General features: G+C 32.4%; 1 protein-coding gene across 1 annotated transcript in view; it reads right to left on the bottom strand.

The window, feature by feature from the left end:
• Positions 1–626, bottom strand: part of CTSO (cathepsin O) — a 57552-nt gene extending 56926 nt beyond the window's left edge. The window contains exon 1 of the mRNA XM_003773114.4: positions 219–626. Within this exon, the coding sequence (XP_003773162.4) occupies positions 219–611 (393 nt within the window). The 5' untranslated portion in view covers positions 612–626. The remainder of the gene's footprint in view (positions 1–218) is intronic.
• Between the last annotated feature and the right edge of the window lie 24450 nt (positions 627–25076).

The raw sequence follows: 25076 nt of genomic DNA on the forward strand, positions 1-25076 counted from the left end.
TTTCCCAAGGAACGAATCTCAGCGCAGGCTGGGGAGTCAGTCCTCTCTGTGGAACCCTGCCCTCTCCATTCCTCCCCTCATCCCTCCCTACAAGACGCTGTCTCTCTTTGCTGCCCTCCCCGGCTGCCCAAACAAAATGAAACTGAGAAAGGAAGTGGGCAGGAGAGGTGGTAAAAGGAGGAGAGAGGAGGAGGAAGATGGCTGGGGAAGATCGGTACCCGGAAGGCTGCAGAGCGCTTCTCGCTGCGCTCTGGGGAGTCGAGGCGGGAGCGGCTGCTGTTCGCGGCAGCTGCAGCGCCTGGGAGGGCTCCCCTGGGGAGCCCGGGGGGAGCCGAGCCGAGGGAGCAGCTGCAGCCCCAGAAAAGCCAGAGCCACTGCAGCCCCGCCGGCTTCATGGGTTCGGAGGAGGGCGGTCTCCGGGCACCGCAGGCCTGCTTTCTCTTTCGCTTCGGAAGCTCCTCCCTCTCCAGCTGGGGCCGGGGAATGGGCTGCGGGGGCGGCGCTCCGAGCTGTGTGGAACCGGCTCGGCGCTGGTCCAGCCTTGGGGCCAGAGCTCCTCGCTGGATGTCTCCCGCCGCTGCAGACCCATCCTTGGAGTTCAGGCTCCCCATCCCCGTCCTTCCCACATGGATGAAATCTCATTTAATTTATTTACATTAAATTAACATGTTGATACAATATGTATTTCTATAATCAAGTGCAGCACATTTATTTATTTAATATTTCTACTAAGCAAATATTAGTAAACAAATTTTAATAGTGAATAATGTGATCATCACAAACATTTATGTGAAATAGATTTTGCTAATGAAAATGTAATTTTTTACATGTATAGATTTAAGAACATATAAATTGATGTATGTAATATGTGTATTCGATATAATGGTATTTATTTCAATAAACATATTATGTAAATATAATGCATAAATAATACTTAAATATATTATTTATTCATGGGGCAGCTGTGTCATTGTATGCAAGTGTATTGTATTTAAGTGAGGGAGGACTGAGAAAATTCACCTGCCCCACTTTCCCCTCCAGAGCCATCTATATGGCCATATATATGGTCAGATTTAGATCAGGATGACTGGAGATGACCCTAGATGGTAAATAAGACTGTGGAGAGAGAGCTAGGACAGGAGTTAGAAAGAGTAAGAGTTTAAATTTGATCTCAGATACTTGGTAGTTGTGAGGCCTGAGCAAATCACTTAAGTCCAGTCTACATAAAACTATAGAAGGAAATAGCAAACCACTGTCATGGACAGGATAGACATGACATCAGAAAATGAGCCTCCTCAGGTTGGAAGGACCTGCCATGCTATGACTTATGGGGGGAAGGAGTGTCACAAAGAGTTGGACACTACTGAATAACAAAAATATATATTGCTATCTTTAAATTACATTTATTCATTATGAATCGACTATTATATAATATGAATAGAAAATATAAATAATTTTATAATATAAATATTTTCTATTTTTTGCTATAAATTTTATTTTAACATATTGGTTTACTTAATAAATATTCATAATATTAATAACAAACACATAAAATATAACTAATATGTAAATAAATATATTTACATTATAAATTATATATGATACAGTTACATTTTGTATATAAATATCATATCCAATCATATGATAGATAAATATAAATGTAATAAATGTGGTTATATAATATGTAAAAATAATGTAATGGACATAAATTTAAATATTTATATTATGTATATCATATAATCATTATATATAGTATGTTATATAGGATTTATAGCATAAAATACAAATACATAAGTACATATTTGAATAAAATATTAAATGTTAAAATGAAAATAAATATACAACTATATTATATATTTGAATTTATTTATATAGCCTTTTGTTACATATATGTACATATTTATTTTATATAACACTTATGTAATATAAATGTTATATACATAAACAACTTACAATTCAACATATTATTTATAATTTAGAAATTATTTAATATTTATTTGAATATATATTTATATAATGTATGTGTCTATTGTAAAATTAATTTTGTTATTCATTATATATAAAATTTGTATTTTATTTACCAATCAACAAAATCTTTTTTCCATGATTAAAATAAAAGAAAAAGAACATCCTTTTGACAAATATGGATTGTTAGCAAAACAAATTCCAACATAGGCTACATCCAAAAAATGTATGTCACATTTTAAACCCTGAGTCCATCACTTTTCTTCTAGGTAATTTTGTCATTTTATTCAAAAGACCAGAATAAAAGGATGGTCATTTGGGCATCTCTCAGACCAAGACTCTTTAAAGGCAGTGAGGTCACAGTATATATAAGGTCACAGCTTATGGACTCAGGGTTTAAAATGTGACATACATTTTTTGGATGTAGCCTATGCTTAAAAAAAAAAATATATATATATATATATATATATTATATATACATATGTACATACACACTTTGAAGAGAAGATGTTCCTGGGGATGCCTAATCACCTCTGATTGGCTAATCAAATAGAAGGTAGGTTATCTTGACTTTACTTACATCACTCAAATTTTTATCAAAAAGACATCAATTTCCCTATCACCTGTCTTGAAAATAGGAAGAATCAGCATTCTCCCTGGATCTCTAAGAGTAAAAACAATGAGCAGGAAACCATTAGCCTAAACTTAGAATTTCTTTTATTGCCTGATTAGACCTTAGTTCAGATAAATCTCTAAGAGAGATTTTCCACATCGGTTGGGTTTTAGATGAGGAACTAGAAAAGAAGAAAAACTTGTTTCTAATACAATGATTAGTTATTAAATTTAGGAGAGAAATATTCATTTCCCATATTAAGTACATATTAATGTGCTATCAATACACATATAGTAAAGAATAGAACAATCTCTACTTACAAAGTGCTTACATTCTTTTTCTTTTTTTTAATTTAGTATTTTATTTTTCCCTAGTTAGATATAAAAACATTTTTTAAACATTTAATTTTAAAACTTTGAATTCCAGATTCTCTCCCTTTCTCCCTTCTCCCCATTGAGGATACAAGCAAATCAATATGGGTTATCATATGTAATCATGTACAACATTTCCATAATCATTGTGTTGTGAAAGAAAACAAAGACCAGTAAAAAAAATCTCAAAAAAAAAAGTTTAAAAAACTACGCTTCAATCTACATTCACATATCACCATTGCTTTCTTTGGGGATGGATAACATTTTTCATCATTAACTCCTTGTCTTGGATCTTTGTATTGCTATTATTGTCATTGCCATTATGTCATTCACAGCTGATCATCTTACAATACTGCTGTTACTTTTGTACTCAATACATTTCACTTTGCATCAGCTCATGTACATCTTTTCAGGTTTTTCTGAGAGCATCTTATTCATCATTCTTATAGAACAATAGTATTCCATTATAATCACATAACACAATTTGTTCAATTGATGAATTCCCAATTCCCCAATTGATGAATTCCAATTCTTTGCTCCAGGAAATAGCTAAAATGCTTACATTCTAAAGTAAGAGAAAAAATATATAAAACATAAATATAAAATTAAAACTGCAATTATATGCAGTTAAATACAAAACATTGGGGATGGAGAATATGAATAGTTACAGGGATCAAGAAAGGCATCATGCAGAAAGAAAAAAAATTACTTAAATTCTTCATTGTAAAGAAAAGGGGGATCCATGAGGCAGAAGTAAAGATGGGGTGGATTCCAGGAATAGGAGATGGCCAGTACAAATATATGGGATAGGAAATCAAGTATTATATCCAAGAGAAGGCCAATTTGACTAGAATGCAGAATGTAGAAAGAATAATAAAGCTAGGAATGAAAACCTTGTGTAAGATTGTATAGGGACTTGTGTAAGATTGTATAAGGGCTTTGAAAAATAAACTAAAATGTTGGTAACCTAGAGGTAAAAGGACATCAGCACGGTGGCACATTGGGTAGAGCATTGGGATTGGAACCAGGAAGGCTCATCTTTCTTAGCTCTGTAACTTTACCCTATTTACCTCGGTTTCTTCTTCTGTAAAATGAGCTGAAGCATGAAATGACAAACGCTTCTACTGTCTTTGTCAAAAAAAACCCCCAAACAAACAAAAAAACAACAACAACACACAAAAGCTATCAAAAAAGGAGTGGATATAATGAAGATGACTCAACAATGGCAAAAGGTAACGGTAAAATGGAACTGGTAAAGTAAAATAGTTATCTGGTTTGATCTTCAGTTAAGTAAAATTACTTTGTCAGCAGTATATAGGGGGAGACTTGACTCAGGAAGATTCTTTTAGAAACAATCCAGACAAGAAATGATGAGAGCCTAAGAGTGAATGGAGAAAAGGGGATATTTCTCTCTCTCTCTCTCTTCTCTCTGTTTCTCTCTCTCTCTCTCTCTCTCTCTCTCTCTCTCTCTCTCTCTCTCCCTCTCTCCATTCACTTCCAGGTGAATGTCTCCCTCTCTCTCCCCTCTCTTTAGCTAGATATAGAGATGTATATATGTATATACATCTGAAAACTTAATGACTTGAGGTTCCCTAAACTAGAGAACCTCTAGAGAATGAGCATTTATACCACTAGCACTGGCTAGAAGGAGTTTAGAGGACAGTAAATTTGGCCAATGAGGGAGCTGAGGCTCAGTGACACTAAGTAACTTATCTAATAATAAATATGGAAGGGAGGACTTGAACTCAGGTTTTTACTTCCAAAACACTGCTACTTCCATAATAGCCACAGAAGAATTAAATGACCATGGTTGTGCTTTTAACTTATCCAAAAATAAAGCTTAGGTTTGGGTCTCTAACATAGATCAAAAATGAAGAATTTTATGTCATAAGGAGGCAAAACACAACCAAAATATATAGCTTCTCTTGAGAAATAGTAAGTAGCAAAAATCCGTCCTCTGTGTATCTATGGCAAGTATAAGTGTTTGTTCCTTTATTAGATATAAAAATTAAATATGCTTTTATTTGTGAATGGGATAGCAGCAGAAGAAAATAATATTTATTAAAAAAAACACTAACCTTAAAGGAAAGAATGAATATGGAATAGAAAAATGTGGCAAGGCAATAACTGGATTGTCCCACAAAAGTTCTTTCCACTATTGAATAGTAAAGTTGGTTTAATGAAAAAATTTGTCAAGATAATTTATTGAAATGATATAGATTCTCTTTATTTGAAAAATAAATTTCCAAGAAACAGTGAGGCTAAAATTCACGTGGGGAGATTTGTGAGTGGATTCTCAATAAAGAAGAGTGATGAGAAATGAAAATTTTGAAGGAGATCCATGGAAATATTTTTTAAAGTGACCAAAACCTTTTTGAGAGAAGCAAATGGTTGCTGAGAAAATGGCAATAATTTTTCACAAAGTCTATAAAGTAATGACATCATACATGCCATTCAAAATGCATTTCTTGGATTAACATTTGGACTTTTCCATAGAAAACCTAGTGCTATGAGTGAACATTTCCATCAATAAATCTTTACAATGGAAAAACAGCACAAGAGCAAGTGGAGTCTAAGTATGCTGAATCAATACTATTAATTATTGAAAAGGGATGATCCACAGATGAAATACAACACATAAGTAGCTACATTTTATGTAAAATAGATGAATGTCATTTTTTACTTTGAAATGATTTTATCTATGTATCCATGTACTATACATGTACACATATGTGTACATTATAGACATTGTATATATAAGCATATATATGATTCCTGTTTAAACAATGGGGAATACTTTATATCAGTATGAAAAATATGAGATTCGACGATTTTTAAGAGTATAACAAAAAGTTCCCCATTTTATTGGTTGTAGTGTTTATTTATTTATTTATATATTATCTTTTTAAATTTTTGAAGATACTTATTACTATGCAAATTTTTTGTCTTTAATAAATTATAAAAATTATATATATCAAAGAATTGTTTTAAAAAAACTTCTTTATGATTTATTATCAGTAAATATTTAATTTGTATACTATATATATATATATATATATATATATATATATATATATATATATATCCAGGGACACATGAAAATTTCTTGGGCAAAAAGGGGTCATGAGTGGAAAACTTTTATGAAGCCCTGCCTTATAGGATATGGTTGCAAGTTCTTTCACAATTATGGGGGTCTTCCCTTGGACACACTTAGGTGTTTTAGCGAGTTCCAACATAAATTGTCTCCAAAACTGAATATAATATTCCAGATTCAGACTGACCAAGGTAAACATTGGTACAATAATTTCCCTTGTTCCAAATAATGTATTTATCTTAATACAGAGATGACATTATTTGGATTTAGCATCACATGTCCGGTTCATTTAACTTTTCCTTTTGTATACATCCTAGTTTTTAGAGCATCATCTAATTATGCTGTATTCTCTGGCTTTTTATTATTTGGGCTTTGTCTTGCCAATTCCTTTCTTAGGTCTCTTTACCTTTCAAATAATTTAATCTTGTACAATGTTAGTATGTTTGATAAAGGTTTGCTGGAGAAAGGAGAAATTATCCCTGGGTCTTACTTTAGCTATTTTTCTTCCAATTTCTAAAGCTAGTCAGACAAATTTTTGATATTAGATAGAATTTACCATAGAAATATTTCTATACTAATACTCCTCTATCTCTTTCTATTGGGAAAAAATTAAAAGTCTAAGGCATTCCCTGAGAGTAAAGGAAAAATTCCTTTACTCTTGGGGAAACTCAGACTTTGTCTATTTTCTTAGGAGAGTATAATCTGAATGATATTGCCTATGTTATTCATCATTAATCATGACTTATTTACTTACACATAACATTTTTGTTTCTCTATATTGAGTACACATTTAATTTAGATTGTAAATTCACCGGATAGGGTTCATGTCAACCTCTATCATTCTTCAAAATCTAAGTTTTTGCTAACAATAAAAAAAATCTCCTCTTCATGCTTGCTGATTTTCTTAAAAATATTAAGTCTTTGGCTTCAGGATTCCCATCATTTATCATGCATAATGTTAGGGCATTCATGAGTTTGCTTATATTGTACACAAAACATTATAAAATTCATAGAAAGGCATGAAGTCTTGATAATACTCTTGAACAATTATATACATTTCTAATAGAATAGAAACATACACACATGCAAGAATAAATTTTTTCCCTTGCATATGAACTGTAGTTCTCCTAGGTAATTAAATGACATATATACATTAATAGGTTTAATTATGCATATTCTAAGTCTAGACTTTTACAATTGACACTTTTATTATTATGAAATTATCTTTTTAAATGACTTAGCAGTCACTATAATACAGAACAAAAGAGATTAGAATACTTCATTCCAGAAGGCAAAAGATAAAGACTTATAAGCAAGAATTATCCAGCAAAACTGAGCATAATCCTATAGGGGAAAAATAGATTTTTAGTGAATTAAGAACACTTCTAAGAATTCCTGCTAAAAAGACCAGTTATATAAAAACTTTGATTTTATCTATCCATGTATCAATGTACTATACATGTACACATATGTATATGTCATAGGCATTGTATATGTAAGCATATAAATATTTTGATTCCTGTTTAAACAAGGAAATACTTTATATTGGTATGAAAAATATGAGATTCAACAATTTTTAAGAGTGTAACAAAAAATCTCCCATTTTATTGGTTATAGTGTTTATTTATTTATTTATAGATTATCTTTTTAAATATTTGAAGATACCTTTTGTTTATTGTAATCTCTTAAAAGAAACTAAAGGGCCTAAAAATCATAAAAAAATCAACACAAAAATAAAGAATTAAACTAAAATAAACTGCTTACATTCTAATATGTGAAGATGATACATGTGTCCTTTATAAACCTTACAGCCATCAGGGGTCATAGATGGAGTTTAATTAGACACAGGGCCTGGGAGTAGTAATGGTGTATCCTGATGATCTTAAAAGAAGAAAGGAAAAAGAAATGAAGGATAATACACTTAGGTGGAATGTAGAGGAAAAGCCTTTTTAAGGAAAATTATCTCACATGATGAAGACATGCAAGAAAATGCATTTCATTCAACAGGGAAATGAGAGGGATGTAAGGGAATGAGAGGAAGGTTGTGGTGTATATTTGTGATAGAATATTATTGTGCTAAAGGAAATATGAGGGGTATGAGGGGAGAGAGAGACCTGGGGAGACTGGCAAAGTGATGCAAAGGGCAGTGAGGGGAATCAGGAGAGCAATTTGTACTTAGACGACAATATGGTAAGGACAAATAACTTTAGAAGAATTGGGAGCTCTGCTCAGTCTGGTAACTGGTCATATTTCTAGAGGACTTGATAAAACATATGTGTAATACATACATACATATATACATATATATATATGACATACTTAGTGGGCAACTTTATTTTGCTTGACTATACATGTTGGTAATGGGTTTTAGATTTGTCCTTGTTATTCTTAGTTGTTGGGGGGACAGTGTGAGGAAGAAAAAATGAATTTTCACTGATTGAAAAATAAAATATAATTTAAAAAATATCACCAGCATAGGATTTGCCATTAACCTTCTGTGGCAGTGGAACTCCATGATTGATGATATAAACCAAGAATAAGTAATTGTGCTGTTTAAATTGCCATGTAAGAGGCTTGTAAATTTACTTTCTTGGCCAAAGGAGGTGACATGTTGCCCACATAGCCATTGCTAGTGCCCGAAATTTGTTTAAGATTTAGAAGAAGTTGTTTGTTCAGTTTCCCAGCTGGAGGTAAAGTGCTGGGGTCATAGCTGCCAGGAAATGGAAGCAAAACAAAGGCGAATGTGGTAAGTTCCCAGACAAACTGCTAATAGGGAGGCAAGACAATGGAATTAATGAAAAGCCATAAAATATGACTTCATTATCTGTGCAGTCTATAGAAGAAAATGCATGGAGAAACACCTGAAATGTTGAGTGGTTTCTATGGTAATCTCAATCCATTTCTTTTCTGGTGACATTTGAATAAATGTGAACGAGCTAACATTTAAGCCCTGCAGTGTTTCATCTACCATGAAGGCACAACTAATGTGTGTATTTTAGAATCATTATTAACTACTTGGAAAAAATTGTGTTAGCATTCTGTTCATAGCCATATACAATCCACCATTTTAAGGGCCTGAGAAAATCCTAGACAGATTAGTTTAACACTATAATTTCCACATTAATTTAACAGCAGCCAGGCAACAAATTTTGCTGTGATTCAATTTTTTTTCCAGAAAATACAAATTTTTCATTATCATGATTTGTAAGCTATGAAAGCAAAGGTTGAATGCCTTTTCTTTCTTCTTGAGTGTTACATTAATAATGATGATAATGATATTGATGAGGAAGAGGACAATGATGGTAGTGATAGGGACTCAGAGTTGGCATGGAATAGTAAACAAAAAAGTGGCCTTAATTAAAGAAGATCTGCATTCCTTTCCTGGCTCTGACATTCATAGGCAAGTTGCTGAAATTCTCAGGGTCTCAGCCAAATCTCTCAAACAAAATTACAAATCAGTTGACAATCTGCATCTATTAGGGGTTTTTCCACATTATATGTTTATTACATTAGAGATTTCACAGGTTTGGACCAATAATAAAGATGATGAGGAAAATAACCCTTGTACTATATACTATTGGAGTTGTATTAAGTATCCTTTCAATGAGCTTACAGAGCATGAGTTTATGACCTAATGTTTTTCTTCAGCTACAAAAATAATTATTTAATCTAATGGTACAAAGATATGAAATATAATAGAATGCTAGCAGCAAATTTTCTTGTTACTGTTCTTAAATGAACTCCATTGAAAAAGATGAGAAGAGATAAAGATAACAATAGATAAGAATACCAGTAACCCCTCTAAAAATAGGCTAATTACTTGTATGTGTGTTCTCCAAAGCAGTCACAGCTTGTACAGCTAAGTAATTCTACAAACATATACAAATAAATCTAATATGTTGTTTGAGGTGCAAAAAGAGTATATAAAAAGTATCTGACATATAAAGAGAAACTTATAATTAAATAATTAGTAAACAAGCTCTCTGAAAGCACAGTAATATTTATAGTGCCTTTATTTATCAGAAAGCTTCTGATAAAAGTTCTTCATTAATGGATTATTCATATGTTATTCACTTATAAAATAGACCTTAATGTAGATTTTCTATATGGAAATCTATATGTCACTAATACAGTAATGTCAAGAAAGATTGGTATGAAAAATGGAATTTTTCAAGGATATAGTATAAGACCATTATGGTTCTTGCCTATTCCTAAATCCATTATCTCTCTCCTAAATAAAATTAAGTTTGACATCCAAATTAAAGAGTGACTTGAGCCAAAACACCTCATTAATCACTTGATATATATATCATCAGCCTATATAGCTACACACATTAAGTAGCTATTTCATCATATGGATGGTATCACAATGTCATTTGGACTTGATACATATTTATACGTGGTTTAATTTTAATTCTTAATATACACCAAGGAAGAATAGAGACTGAAAGTTTTATGCTAAAATTCTAAAATTCATAGGCCAAATTCAACCAATAGTTACAAACTATTTGGCTTTTTCAAGGCAAATTCCATCTAGCATAAGTCTGTTAATGGGAAAGCTGAAGTTATATGTTATAAATTAGAGAGGAGTCTTGAAATCATAGTTTAGCAGGAAGAATCTATTTAATTTGTACCTATGGAATAGCACTCTTAAAATATACTTTTGACATGATAAAATGGCCAGCAATGGATCTAGCAGGTAACTAAAATTTAAAAACCCATGCAATGTTAATGAGAGGCAAAGTTTATCACTTCAAGGTAGCTATAGAAAAGATGAACACTTTCTCACCTAAAGGAAAACAGGTTTGAGAGATATTCTCAGAACACACAAAAATTTAATTTAGATGAAAAATGTACAAAAATACTTTTAGAACAAACAGAATATTTCAGAAAATAATTAGCAAAAATGATAACAGTTATGCACTATTAGATTTGTCAAATGTGGTTTAGCATAGGAAATGGCTAAGATCTGTGGGAGGAGCAGAACTGGTTCTATGGTACAGCTGCCTTTTAAGGTATAATGCATTAACTCTAGGGATTATAGCATTTTTGCTTTTTATTATTAGGAAAGTCATTTTTTTCCTGTTTATGGTTTCCCAAATGTCTCATTGCATTCTAATTTTAAATTTGGATCACTGGACTGGTCTGAATTCAGGCCAGCCCAAAAGAAGATCCAAGAGTAGAGTAAGAAGGCATTTCATGAATGATATCCTCATTCAGTCAACCAATATTATGTCAACTGAAAAGCAGTGAACAAATAGAAGTCGTGAATTTATTTATAAAAATGGAGAGAGATTTAGAATCAGGACATTGCTATTAGACACCTCCAAAAAGGAAGCTGATAGACATAGATTATATACACAATAGTGGAAAATGTATAACACATCATTACAAGTTGTAGCATTTATCAGATACCAAGAAAGCCTACACTTTGTTATAAATCAAGAGATGACAAATCTTATTACAAAGAGAATCAACAAATAATCTGTATTGGAACCAGATTATTATTAGAGACAGAATGAATTTTTATAACTTCCCAGATATTGGAATAATCTTTATTAAGATTAACTTTGATAAATATAAACTAAAGAATAATTTAATTGATATCAACATGATAAATATTTATAATGTTCAAACTACATGTAGTGGATAAACTTTAAAAATATAAATTACAATGAAAGAAATCAAAACAATGTGAGAAAAAGACTTTATTGTATAGCTCCTTCCAAATCCACATGTAAATTTATCTGTCTAATGTTCTCTTGTTTCCTTCATTTGTAATTAAGACTTCTACTTAATTCTATTCTTTTCCTCAGAAATTCTTAAAAGTCTTTTATTTAAGATCCATTTTACTTTATTGGATTGTCCTTAATTTTACAAGTTGTTATTCTTGGTTGAAAACTGTGTATTTTACTTTTCAGAATATTGTTTTCTAAGATTATTCTCTTTAAACTAGCTGTCATGTCTTGTGATCCTAGCTCTGGTTTCTTGCTATTTTAGCCTTTTATTTCCCCCTAGTTGTCTGCAGAATGTTTTCTCTGGTTCTGGAATTTGGCTGTGATAATCCTGGGAGCCTTTTTCTTAAGGTTATCTGTGGATTATTTCTATTTTCATTTTGGACTTTTGTTCTCATCTGTTTTATTAGATTGTAATCTTCATGAGTGCAGATAATGTTGTTTTCCTCTTTTTTTGTATCCCCAGAACTTAACACAATGCCCCAGAATGTTGTAGTTATTTAATACATGTTTGTTATAAATGATAGCTATTTTTCATATATGATTTGTTGAAATGTGTTTTTCTGACTTTTTTTTTGGTAATAATTTTCATGTAATCTGATGATTCTTAGATTATTTTTCCTTTGTTTCCCTGGTTATTTGTTTTTGATGGTATACATCTTTACATTTTCTTCTTTTTTTAAAAAAATTTTCTCCTTTAATCTTTTGACTTTGTTTTAATATTAATTGGTATATTAGGGAGTCATTGTTCTCTGTTAGGACCATTTTAATTTTTGGGCAATCCATTTCTTAAATAAATTTTGTAACCGTCTGTTCTAAGTCAGGAATCAACAAACTATGGCCCATGGGGCCAAATACTTTCTATTCCAGTTTCTATGTGATCCACGACTTAAGTGTGGTTTTAACATTTAAAGGTAACATTAGTTACATACAAATAATAACTTGCCAATTTCTCTTTTAAGCTGTTAATCCTCCTTTTTCTTGTTTCAATAGTTCTCATTTAATTTAACAATTCAGTTTGTAACTCTTGCTTCATGTCTTCTTGGTACTTTTGTAATCTTTGTGACTAAACCAGTTTTTTCTCTAAAGTCCTGCTTTGAACTTGTGGAGTTATTCTCTTCTGGGTTTACCTTTTGGATTTCTCTTAATCATAGTCTTTCTTCATTGCCTTCAGCAATGTCTTCTATTTAGTTACAACTCTAGTTTCATTTTTTGGATTAGAATTTTGTGTTTTTATCAGCCTTTTCCCCCTCAGGCATTTGGATAGAGGGCAGTACTTGCTTAGTGCTGGAGGTTGTCTTGGCCCTTCTACCATTATTCTTTTTTTTCCCTTCCAAAGTTTTCTTCCCTTTATTTTGTATAATAATAGTTTTCTATTTTTTAAATTACATGCAAAAATAGTTTTCAACATTTATCCTTATAACAGTTTGTGCTCCAAATTTTTCTCCCTCCTAGACAGCAAATAATTCAAGATAGGTTAAATATGTACAATTCTTCCAAACATATTTTCACATTTATCATGCTGCGCAAGAAAAATCAGACCAAAAGGAAATAATGAGAAAAAAGACAAGAAAACAAACAATAACAATGACAAAAAATGAAAATACTGTTATGAGCCACATTCAATTCCCACAGTCCTCTCTCTAGATGGAGCTGGTTCTTTCCATCACAAGTCTATTGGAATTGGCCTGAATCACCTTATTGTTGAAAAGAGCCATGTCCATCAGAATTGATCATTAAGTAATTTTGTTGTTGCTGTGTATGATGTTGTCTTGGTTCTGCTTATTTCACTTAGCATCAGTTCATGTAATTCTCTCCAGGCCTTTCTGAAATCAGACTTCTGATCATTTCTTATAGAACAATAATATTCCATAACATTCATTTGCCATCTAGTATTTATCCATTCCCCAACTAATGGGCATCCATTCAGTTTCCAGTTCCTTGCCACAACAAAAAGGGTTGCCACAAACAATTTTGCACATGTGGGTCCTTTTCCCTTTTTATGATCTTTTTGGGACACAAACTGCTGGATCAAAGGGTATGCAGAGTTTGATAGCCCTTTGTGCATAGTTCTAACTTGCTCTCCGGAATGGTTGGATCACTTCACAATTCCACCAACAATGTATGTGTCCCAGTTTTCCCCACATTCTTGAAACATTTATCATTAACTGTTCTTGTCATCTTAGCCAATCTGAGAAGTATGAAGTGGTTCTACAATTATTCTTGCTGTGATTTCAGAAATGGCTACCTGGATGCTGGTCTGGCCTTATCTCCTGCTGTGATTTTCCTGAGCTATATGGTGTCTAAGTCTGGGACAGACTGATTTGATGTTGTGGCTTCATTCCCCTGGCTCCATTTGATGTTCTGGGTTGGTGGGATCTGGTCCTGACTTTCGTGCTGTGCAAGCTCTATCTTACCCAGGTTTGCCTTTTGCAAAACCGTTGAGTTTCTTGGACCCTCTTGTCTAATTTTGTTTGTCTCTGCTTGAAGTTTTCTTCTATAATCATGGACTGAAAAAGTCTGTTTCTCTTTGGCATTTTGTCCATTGAATGCCCCTTTCTATGTACTTGACCCATCCTTTTATCCTTGATATCTCTGATAGCAGTAACACTTGTCCTGAGTTATTTCTTATTTCCAAAATATTGTAGTTCAGGTATTCTCACTACAAATTTCTAAATTTTCTATCAGAAGATATTTAACTTTAATTCTTCAGATAAATTGAATGAAAAACTGAGCCTAAGGAAAAAATCATGAAACAGGAAAACATATTGGTGTTGAAAAGAGCTGTCTTTGTTTCAGAAAGGGAATTGACAAAACAACCCACACAATAATACAGAAACAGTTAAAATTAAATAAATTGACTTTGGCAGTTTGGAATTTATTCATTTTAATTCAATTTAGTGCATTTATTTTCTCCAAATTCCCCTTTAAAGAGTGACTTAAATGAATATCATTTTTAGCCACATGAGGGCAGCATGAGACCTTTTAAATTGGAGGTTGTCTGATTTCAAACAATAATCTTGCATTTTAGTTTATGGGAAATTTTCAATTTGACGTTTTAGAAAACCAACTATCAGTGCCTACTATGTGCTAGATATCAGTGCTAAGTGCTAGGTATATCACATGTAAAAAGACAATATCTAAATTATTTAGTGGGTAATTTTGATGAGCAATTGTCATAGTTCATAGGTCATTAAAAGAATGTTCAGTAAATCTGAATGTTTTTGGTGACAGTTTTAGGAGGAAAACATATATTTCTGATTATTATGTAACACTGGAAGAAATTTCAACAAAGAAATAATTCTTTTTTTTAAATACTATTTTTTCCCAAATAGAGTAGAATATTGTGTTTCTAGGTCAGTTCAAGGGTGAGCTGACTTAAAAGAAAGGCTGTGAACTAGCTGACCTCCCAAGAGTGCCATGAAGTGCTGGCTGCCCTCCTTTTTACCTCTTGAGAGAGCGGTAGAAGGTTTAATCCATTATTTTTATCAGGTATAGGGTAACTCAACCACAGATGGATTTTCAAGTGGAATCTCAGTCCCTGGAATCCAAAAGAACAATCAACTAGCATTTATCCAGTGTCAACAATGCTAAATCTTAGGATATAAAGGAGGAAAAAAGTCTCCACTCTTAAGGACATAACTTCTATCAAGATCAAAGGCTTTAGAGCTAGAAGGAATCTAAAAAAATCATCTAATCCCACATATTACAAACGATAAAACTGGGCAGGAGAAGTTAAACACAAAATCTACTCCCTGTTTTAAATCCTAGTTTCCATCTCCTCATTCTCATTTTTATAGAACATATCTGTCATTGTATATATATTGGATTTAACATACATTAACATATATTGGATTACTCACCATCTAGGGAAGTGGGTGGGGGGAAGGAAGGGAAAATTTTTTTTTAACACAATGCTATGCAAGGATCAATGTTGAAAAATTATCTATCCATATGTTTTGAAAATAAAAAGCTTTAATAAAAAAAAGAACATATCTGTCTGTGACTAGTAACTATGTAGGCTAGAAACTATCAGTTTTAGGAAAATTTTCTTTCTATATAGAGAATGATTCTATACTTGCCTCTCCCTGAAAACTGAGAAACCTTCCTACCTCACCCATACCCCTTTATCACCTCCTCCACACACAAAACACTTAGACCTAACAATATCAATAATATACACATTCCTGCTTGGAAAAAAACTAGGTCAGAAGAAATGAAATTAGGAATATATTGCAAATAGAAGAACTAAATGCAAAACCAGAATAGGTCTTTGCTTACTTTGCTTCAAGCAGGCCATTTATAAGTTTACAGACCATTTACAAAGTTTTAGCACTGTGATAAGCACTTTACAATTATTACATAATCTTATCCTCACAATAATCCAGAGAAGTAGGTATTATTATTATTATCATACTTATTTTATAGTTGAGGAATGTAATGGTAATAAAATTAAATGATTTACTCAGAGTCACTCAGCTAGTCACTGTCTGAGGCTGGGTTTTAATAATAATAGAATTATATAGAATTTACTATGTGCCTCTCATTGTGCTAAAAACTTTATAATTATTACCTCATTTGAGTATCACAGCAACCTTGGGAGGTACATGCTAAGAGTATCAATATTTTACAGGGTCACACAGCAAGTGGGTATCAAAAGTAGGGCTTGAATTCATGTCTACATGTTTCTAAGATTGACTTTTTTTTCCTACTCTGTCATATTGTCTCTGTATCAAGTCAGCTGCTTTTTAAAAATGAGCAAATAAAGCAAGATCTCATCAAAACTTCAGAGTAAATTGTGTGGCTGAAAATGTGTCCTGTTGTAACAACAACAAATCATAATAAGGTGCTAGTCATCTGTTATGTCATTTGATCTTGACATCAAGATGAAGAAACTGAGGCAGAGGAGTTAAATGATTGTCTAGGGCTTCAAAACTGACTATATTTGTAGATCCTGCTTGCTTCTTTTGAAGTCCTTTCCCAGGACACTCTGTTGTTTACACAGAGTATTTACACATATATCTATATATCTATATCTATATCGATATAGATATATAGATATATATGTATTTTAAGTTGACAGAAGCTTTGAAAGCATGGACTCCATTGACAAAGCTTGTGAAGACCAAGAGCAATTTTACATACCAATAATGCATGAGATATAAAGACTCCGATGTATTGTTAATCAATTATTTCCATTATGTCCAACTCTTCATGACTCCATTTGGGGTTTTCTTGGCAAAGATAGTGGAGCAGTTCTCCATTTACGTCTTCAGCTCATTTTACAGATGAGGAACCTGAGGCAAACAGGGTTAAGTGACTTGCAAAAACATTCCCCTTCACCTCATATATCCATTCACTTGCCAAGCCTTGCCAATTTTTCCTCCTCAATATCGCTAACATTTATACTTTGTTTTTTTAAATTCAGGGCAGCCTTTAGATGCTTTGCCAAGAAGTTTTGTACCCAAGTAATGTCTTTTGCTACTGCTGCTGTTAGGTAAGTTCTTCTTCTAATCCAATTCTTTTTGAATAAAACCTCAGTCCACAAACTGTGAACACTTAAATTGTATGTGTTTGTACTGATCCTACCCCAAAATGAATGTAAATAGCAATTCTTTCTATTTTGTCCAGAAACTCTGAGTATCTTCCCCTCCCAGATTGATTTTTATTTTCTTTTTACTAGGTAAAAGAGGCTATTTTCTGCCTCATTTCTTACCTAGCCTTAATAACTGACTGGGCATTGCTTCAGTCAAATTTAGATCTGTTGAAGACCTCTTAGCTTAAAAAGGCTAAAGTCTCCCATTTCATCCAAGGCCATCTCCAGTTATCCTGTTATATATCTGGTCATTGTACCCAGATGGCTCTGGAGGGGAAAGTGAGGCAGATGACCTTACACAGCTCTCCCGCACTCAAATCCAATTCTGTTGCATTTCATGGCATCAATTCCCTGATGTCATGATACTCTTTAAGAACAAAGAACAAACAATAACAGCCTCTGTGAGCTGACAAGTCACATTCATGGAGATCTACATGGAACCTTTGAAGTCCCAGATATTAAGGTGGAATGTGTGTGTTTGTGTGTGTGTGTGTGTGTGTGTGTGTGTGTGTGTGTGTGAAAGGAATGGAGGAAGATCCTTCAGTGTTTCAGACCTATTACTTCCATTTGCTCAATATTCTCTCCATCATTAGCTTAGAATAACCACAGGGTTTTTCATGTTGTGCTCACAAAAATGCTTAGTAGAGTTAATTACTCCAGGTTGCTAGGAAACCACTTGATGTAGAGAAAGGAGAGATGATAACTAATTAAACTGAGGGACATCAAGCATATTTAACTTACACTTGGGAAGATTATATCCTTGGCAAAAGGTAGATTGATAGTCTGGATCTTTGATTGGATTAGAAGAGGCAATGTTTCCAGTGCAGATCAATACCTTCTCTGTAATTTCTAGTCTAGAGCACTGAGAGATAAGGGACTTGATGAGGGTCACAGAACCAATAATGTGTCAGAGGTAGTAGCATTTGAACCCAGGTCTTCCTGACTGTAAGACTGTCCTTTTATATACTATGCTCTGGTGTGTGTGTGTGTGTGTGTGTGTGTGTGAGAGAGAGAGAGACAGAGAGAGAGAGACACAGAGAGAGAGAAACAGAGAGAGAGACAAAAAGAGTGAAACAGAGACAGAGACAGAGAAAGATAAAGAGACAGAGTAAGGCAGAAAGACAGAGGAAGAGAAAGACACAGAGACACACACAGAGATATATAGAGGGACACCGAGAGACAGAGGGAGAGAGACAGAAGAAGAGAGACAAAGACACAGAGATCCAGAGAGACAAAGAAAGGGAGAGACTGAAAAAGACACACAGAGATAGAGTCAGAAATAGAGAGACGAAAGACAAAGACAGACAGGAGGAGATAGAGAGGCAGAGACACAGAGAGATCAGATCATTAAGAATATTTTAATGCTTTTTTCTCTCATTTGTTTATAGTAATTAAAAATGATCACTTTAAAATTACCCAATAACTAGTTATTGTTTGAAACAACAGTCTTGAAAATATATGTAGCCCTTTATACTTATTTCTTGTACTTCTTCTTGTCTTTCATGAACAACATCTGCTTCTCAGACTGGATTTTAGAGTGTAACACAACTATTCCAGGCTCTTCCTCACCTTGTATCTCCCCTAAATTCTTGTCACGTCTTCATCCACAGCATATCCACCATTTGTATTTTGCTTTCCTCTCCCTAAGGCACCCAGTTGTGACTCTTTAAGATTATGTTATATATGGTATTCCAATCTGTTTGAGAAAAAGAAGCTCTTTACTATTAGCTCAGCAATGAAATCATAACTTGACACAACAACAAAAATGCCTTTACTTAGTTGTGTATATGTTACAGGAGAATTCATTATGGGAACTATCCTCTTTTTATTTCTAATTCCCTGATGCCTAATGCAGTGTTTTGCACATGCTGTTATTCAGGTGTGTCAGACTCTTCATAAACTCATGGATCATACTCTCCAGGATTTTTCTTGGCAAAAGATACCAGACTGGTTTGCCATTTCCTCGTCCAGTGAAATAAGGCAAAGAGAGTGACTTGTTTAGGGTCATACAGCTATTAAGTGTCTGAGGTAACATTTGAACTCAGGTTTTCCTGACTTCAGGCCTAGTAATCTATCTACTGAACCATCTAGCTGCCCCAATTTGCATATAGTTGGTAATTAATAAATCTTTTGTTGAACTGAATTGAGTTAAATTGATGTGAGAAAAATAATTGATATTTAAAAAAGAGAGAATTGAGTTTATCAGAACCTTAATTTCCATAGAACCAAAATTTTGTTTTTCTAAAATGCTATAAAATGATGGTTTGAAATATAATTCAATAGAGAAAAAAAATGAAGCATACCTTTTAAATAGGTGAGGAATGTTTTTTTTTGTCAAATAAAGATTTGACTAAATAGGATGGTCATAAATGATAAAGTAGACAATTTTCTTTTCATAGAACTGAAAAAATTTTTGTACAAACAAAATCAGGTAATTAGAAGGGAAATAATTAAATGAGAAAAAAAAGAAAAAAAGAGGAAAAATGAGGAAAATGAGGTCACTGTACACAAAAAAAAGAAAAAAAGAGGAAAAATGAGGAAAATGAGGTCACATGAATACACTGTTGATGGAATTTTCCCAACCAACAATTTGGAAAAAAAAAATTGAAACTATACCTAAAAGATCATTTAATAATGTATACTTTTGGAAAACAATGTACAATACATTTCCTTTGCTTGGATAAGTACTACTATGTATATACCCTACAAGTATTACTTGGTATATAATAATGACAGATGTCAATAACCTTCATGTACAGAAAACAATTTGTAGCAAAACATGGGTGCCTATCAATTGGGAAATATCTGAACACATTATTGTATATCAAAGTAATGAGATTATTGAACTACAAGAAATGATCAAAGGAACGGATTCAAAGAAACCTGGGATAAATTATGTGCAATTATGCAAAAGGAATAGCATCAGAAAGTAAATTTATGCAATACTTACAATTATGTTAAAAAAAACAACTTTGAAAGATGTAGATGTGGGCTAGAGTTGCAGAATGATTTTTTTTTTTCAGACATGGCTAGTTTGTGAATTTGTTTTGCTTGATCATAAATATTTATTATGAGAGAGGCATTTTGTTGTTAGAAGTTGTTAGAAGAGAACATAGATAGTAATGATAACAAGACAAAAATAATGAAAAAATTGAAAATTAAAAAAAATGAAAAAAAAGACAAAATTTCAATGAAATTATCAATACGGAGAAGAGCAGGTAGAAGTTTTAAAGGGGACAAAGAGAAACAGGACAATGTTGATGCCCTTGTGTTAAATCACTACTTAGTCATATGGTTTCTTTACAATCCTCTTTTTATGTTCTTTGTATATTGAGATGTTCATATTTGTTAAATTCACTATATATGTACATACATATACATATTATATATGTATATATATTCAGAAGCTAAAAAGAAAGCAAGCAAGTAGATTTTTATATTAATTTTCTTCAGTCATAGATTATACAACAGTTATTTCAGTGAATCCCCAATAGACATATCAATGTAATTGCAAACTATTTGTGTGTGTGTCTGTGAGAAAGACATATAATTTAATAAAATCTATATGCCTACTGAGTTAATAATTAAATTTCAGAGCCATGATGAATGTTGAGAAAACCTTATCTAGTAGATTTACACTAAGAATTGGGATTTGAAATTCCCAGAGTTAAAATGAGATGACTCAGAAGTCTGATTTAGAGATGTAGGCTTCATAAATTGTAGTTTTGTCAAAAACAGATGCATGGGAGGTAATTGTCAGTAATTTAATTTTATTATAGCTTATTTTCTCTAATATACTTAGAAAGACAACAAAACATACAATTTATGTTAAATACAAATTATAGTCTAATAATAATAATTTTTTTCTTTTAATCTTATTGATTAAATGTATGTTCATTTTCATAGTATTCTTCCATTGATTTCTAACTTTAGCATTTTGGAAAAATACTTGTATTTCTAAAAAGGAAGTTGTATATAGTCAGGAATGCAAGGGTAGACTAAAGAAGACTGGCTCATTACTTGAGTAATAAAGTATTACTTTAGTTTCTTATTTTCCTTTTGATTGGCCTGTCCTTTAATTCTGACCCCACCCCATCCCTACACCCACACCTAGTAAAGAAGAATTAACAATATAATTTAAGTCTTCATAGAAAAAATGTTAATAAAGTATAAGCTTCTATTATTATTAATGCTTAAGCCTATGTGTAGCTTTGGGCTACACTGTTTCAAGTAGGAAGACTGGTAAAGTTGGCTACAGGTGTTAGTCTCTTTGAACTGAAGTCTTAGAATTAAACTATTCTACTGAAGTGGTTTGAGAAAAATTTTAGAGGAAAAGCTTGTAATAAATTATTTGGTGCATTTGCTCAATCCATATGTCTGATGTGTGTTTACTTCTTTTAAAGAAGAAAGGAAGCAAGTATTAAGTACTTACTATGGGGCATTGTGCCAAGTGCTTTACACATTTTATCACATTTGAGCCTCACAACCAATATGGGAGATGGATGCTATTAATCCCATGTTATGGTTTAGAAAACTGAGACAGATAATTGACTTGTTCAGAGTACAAATAAGTTGTATTGTTCTAGTGCTCTACCTATGTATTTCAGTTTTCTTTCCCCAGCATGATGAGAAAAGCTAATAGCTGCTCCCCATTCCTCTCTTCCATTAGAATCTTATTGTATTTTAAGTGTGTATGTTTGTGTGCGTGCAGACATATGTGCAATGGGTGCTTCATGCTACATATAATAATATATATTAATATTATATATGTTTTATATACACCTATATAGATACAAACATATAGCTAGTAAGCTCCATTTAAACTTTATGAACTTTAAACTTCATGAAGTCAAAAGTTGTTGGTCATTTATACTGAAACTTCCCCAGAGCCCAATGCCATCCTCTACTCACAGTGGGGACTTAATAAATGTTGATAATTGCCACAATTCTTCACTTCACTTTGCTACTGTAAACTTGGCCAGAGACCTTTTCTTCAAATAAATGTCATCTTTGTTTTGAGCTTGGAAGAAGTGAGTATAACTTTAAAACAACTAATAAATGTGCACCACATATTAAATAAAACTTCATGTTATTATACTAATTAACTCAAAGCCAATATTAAAGACCAAATTATTTTATTGACCCAAAAGGCAAAAAGCCCAGAGGTTCAGAGGCATTTTTTCCTTCACCACATTAAATGTAGTCATTTTCCACATCAGAATCTGACAATTTTTATTTTCAAAGTAGCAAATATAATTCAAGGCTAGGTAATTTTTAGTAACGGTAAAAATAAGCCAATTAAATCATCATAAACCTATTTTGGTAGGTGTTTTTGGACATAAAACACTTTTTAAAAAAGCACTTCAAGGGAAACTTTGAAGTAATGAGTCCATGCCTCTTTTCAAGGTTAAAAACAATAGAGCTTGTATTTTAGTATAGAAGAAGTTGGGAGATACTAACCTTATTTTTATTTTTAAAGTTATTGTGCAATAGAATTCTTTGTACAAAGCACTTTTAGTTTGATTGTGTCATCTCCTAGATGCTGTTTATAATTATTATTTTTCAGGAAATCAAGTTACAGTATATCCATTTAAAAAAACCCAGATTATGTTATGCATCCTTTTCACAAAGAAGCAAAATTCTATACATCACTTAGGGATATTTACTTACTGCTTTCCATATTTTGGGAATGATTTTTATAATCTTTATTATGCTTTTAGGTAGGTTCTCATAACATGCACATTATATTCATGCCCCATTAGATGGTGAAAACCTTCTTGCCAACTTTTCAATGATTTGTGACCATTTTTCATCATCCTGTTCTTCAAGGAGAACATGACTTTCATTTTAAAGCATTTTAATATTCTTTTGTTCTCATTAAACTGAAGCTCCTAAAAATAGCAGAGTTTCTACATTTGATAACTGTATCGATAAGATCTCTATTACTTAAATCTTCTGTTCAGTTATGAGCAATTCAATCTTCTTTTAACAGAGATCTCCATTATCGGATTTTGACATTCAAGTATACAAAACAGTCTTGTGAACCTATTTTCTTCCATTAAATGGTGTATAAACCTACAGAAACCACATAAATCCAATCAGATCATTTAAAACTAATTTTTGTCCTATTTTTATATGATTTTGTTCAGTGCTCTTCCTTGATTTTTGTTTACATGATTGGAATGAGCAGGGCTATACTGCTTCCCTTTCTTGTGGCATCTTTTCAACTTCCTACTATTGGGATACTTAATATTATTCCTTCCTCATTTTTTCTCTTCTTTCACTTACCATTCACCATTGTTGATTAATTTTCTAAAATATTCATATGCAAGAGAAAAACAGTAGGCTGAGAAGGTCAAGTATATGTTGTAAGGGTAGTTGGAAAAATTAGCAAGTTCATAAGAATCTGTGTCCCACTCTGGTCACACAATAGTAAATTAGAAGAAAGAAAACACATAGGAACAAACCTTTTAGTATTGTGGATAGATACACTTTACTCTGTATATAATATTTTTCTACTGTAAATCTATAGTGATAGGACTCTGGTGAAGTAATTCCTTTGGGATAAAAGGTTATTTGAATAAACCGCTAAATGAGTGAGCCAAGGTGATATCTGATCTTGATCAGTTATTGGATTCAGGCTAAGTCATTTAACATTACCAAGTTTAACTAAAATTCTATTCATTTCCTTAACTTCTTTCTTTTTTTTGTTAGATTTATCTAGTTCTGAGAGAGGAAGATTAAAATCCTTTGTTATTATAGTACTACTATCTCCACCTGTAATTCATATAATTTTTCTTTAAAAATTTAGATATTGTAGTATTTGGTGCATATAGCTTCAGTATTGATATTGCTTTATTGTCTGTGGTACTTTTTTTTAATCAAAATGTTTACCCTACTTATCTCTTTTAATGAAATCTATTTTAGCTATAACTTTAAGATCCTAATTGCTATCCATGCCTTTTTTGCATCAGATGAAGCATAATAAAATTTACCCCAAACCTGTATTTTTTAAAAATATAATTCTGTATGTATCACATTTTTAAAAGTGTTTATGACAGCACTGCTAATGAGGTGAGAATAAAGATGGTCCCTGATCACAATCAGAACTTCAGGGGATGCTCATTAGGCAATCAAAAATGAGGAAAGTAGTTGTCACTTTCTAGGGACTGAACAGAACTGAAGAGTGACTTATGGTATACACATGATGAATGTAAGGAAGATATTGATAGGTTTCATATGAAGCATTTGTTTTCAGAATTCATATGACTATATAAAAAGGTCTTAGAAGCTTTTTAGAGGGTTTTCTTATTTTCTATAGTTTCTTATATGGATTCTATTTATTCATTTAAATCTGTAAATAAACCTTTACATATTTTTAGCCTTGTGAATCTGTTTGCTTATGTGGAGTGTTGGTTACAATACAAAATAGAGATAGGGAGTAGAATGTCAGATACTGAAGTTCAAAGATTATTTGTAGGATGGCAATGAGCCAGAGAAGTGAGAGCTCCCTCAAATATAACAGGGCCCCTATGTCAGGAGGAAACTTTCAACACATGGGTTAAATTATAATCTTGTAAACATTCTCTTTTTGTTTATGATTTTAAATGTCATCTGTTTTCCTGTAGTTGCTAACTGTAAAAACCCAGAAAAAAATTGAGTAAGGTTGTGTATTTATTTTAGACACAACAGATTAGAGGAA

Source organism: Sarcophilus harrisii, chromosome 6 (genome assembly GCF_902635505.1).
Source record: "Sarcophilus harrisii chromosome 6, mSarHar1.11, whole genome shotgun sequence".
NCBI classification, from domain to species: domain Eukaryota; kingdom Metazoa; phylum Chordata; class Mammalia; order Dasyuromorphia; family Dasyuridae; genus Sarcophilus; species Sarcophilus harrisii.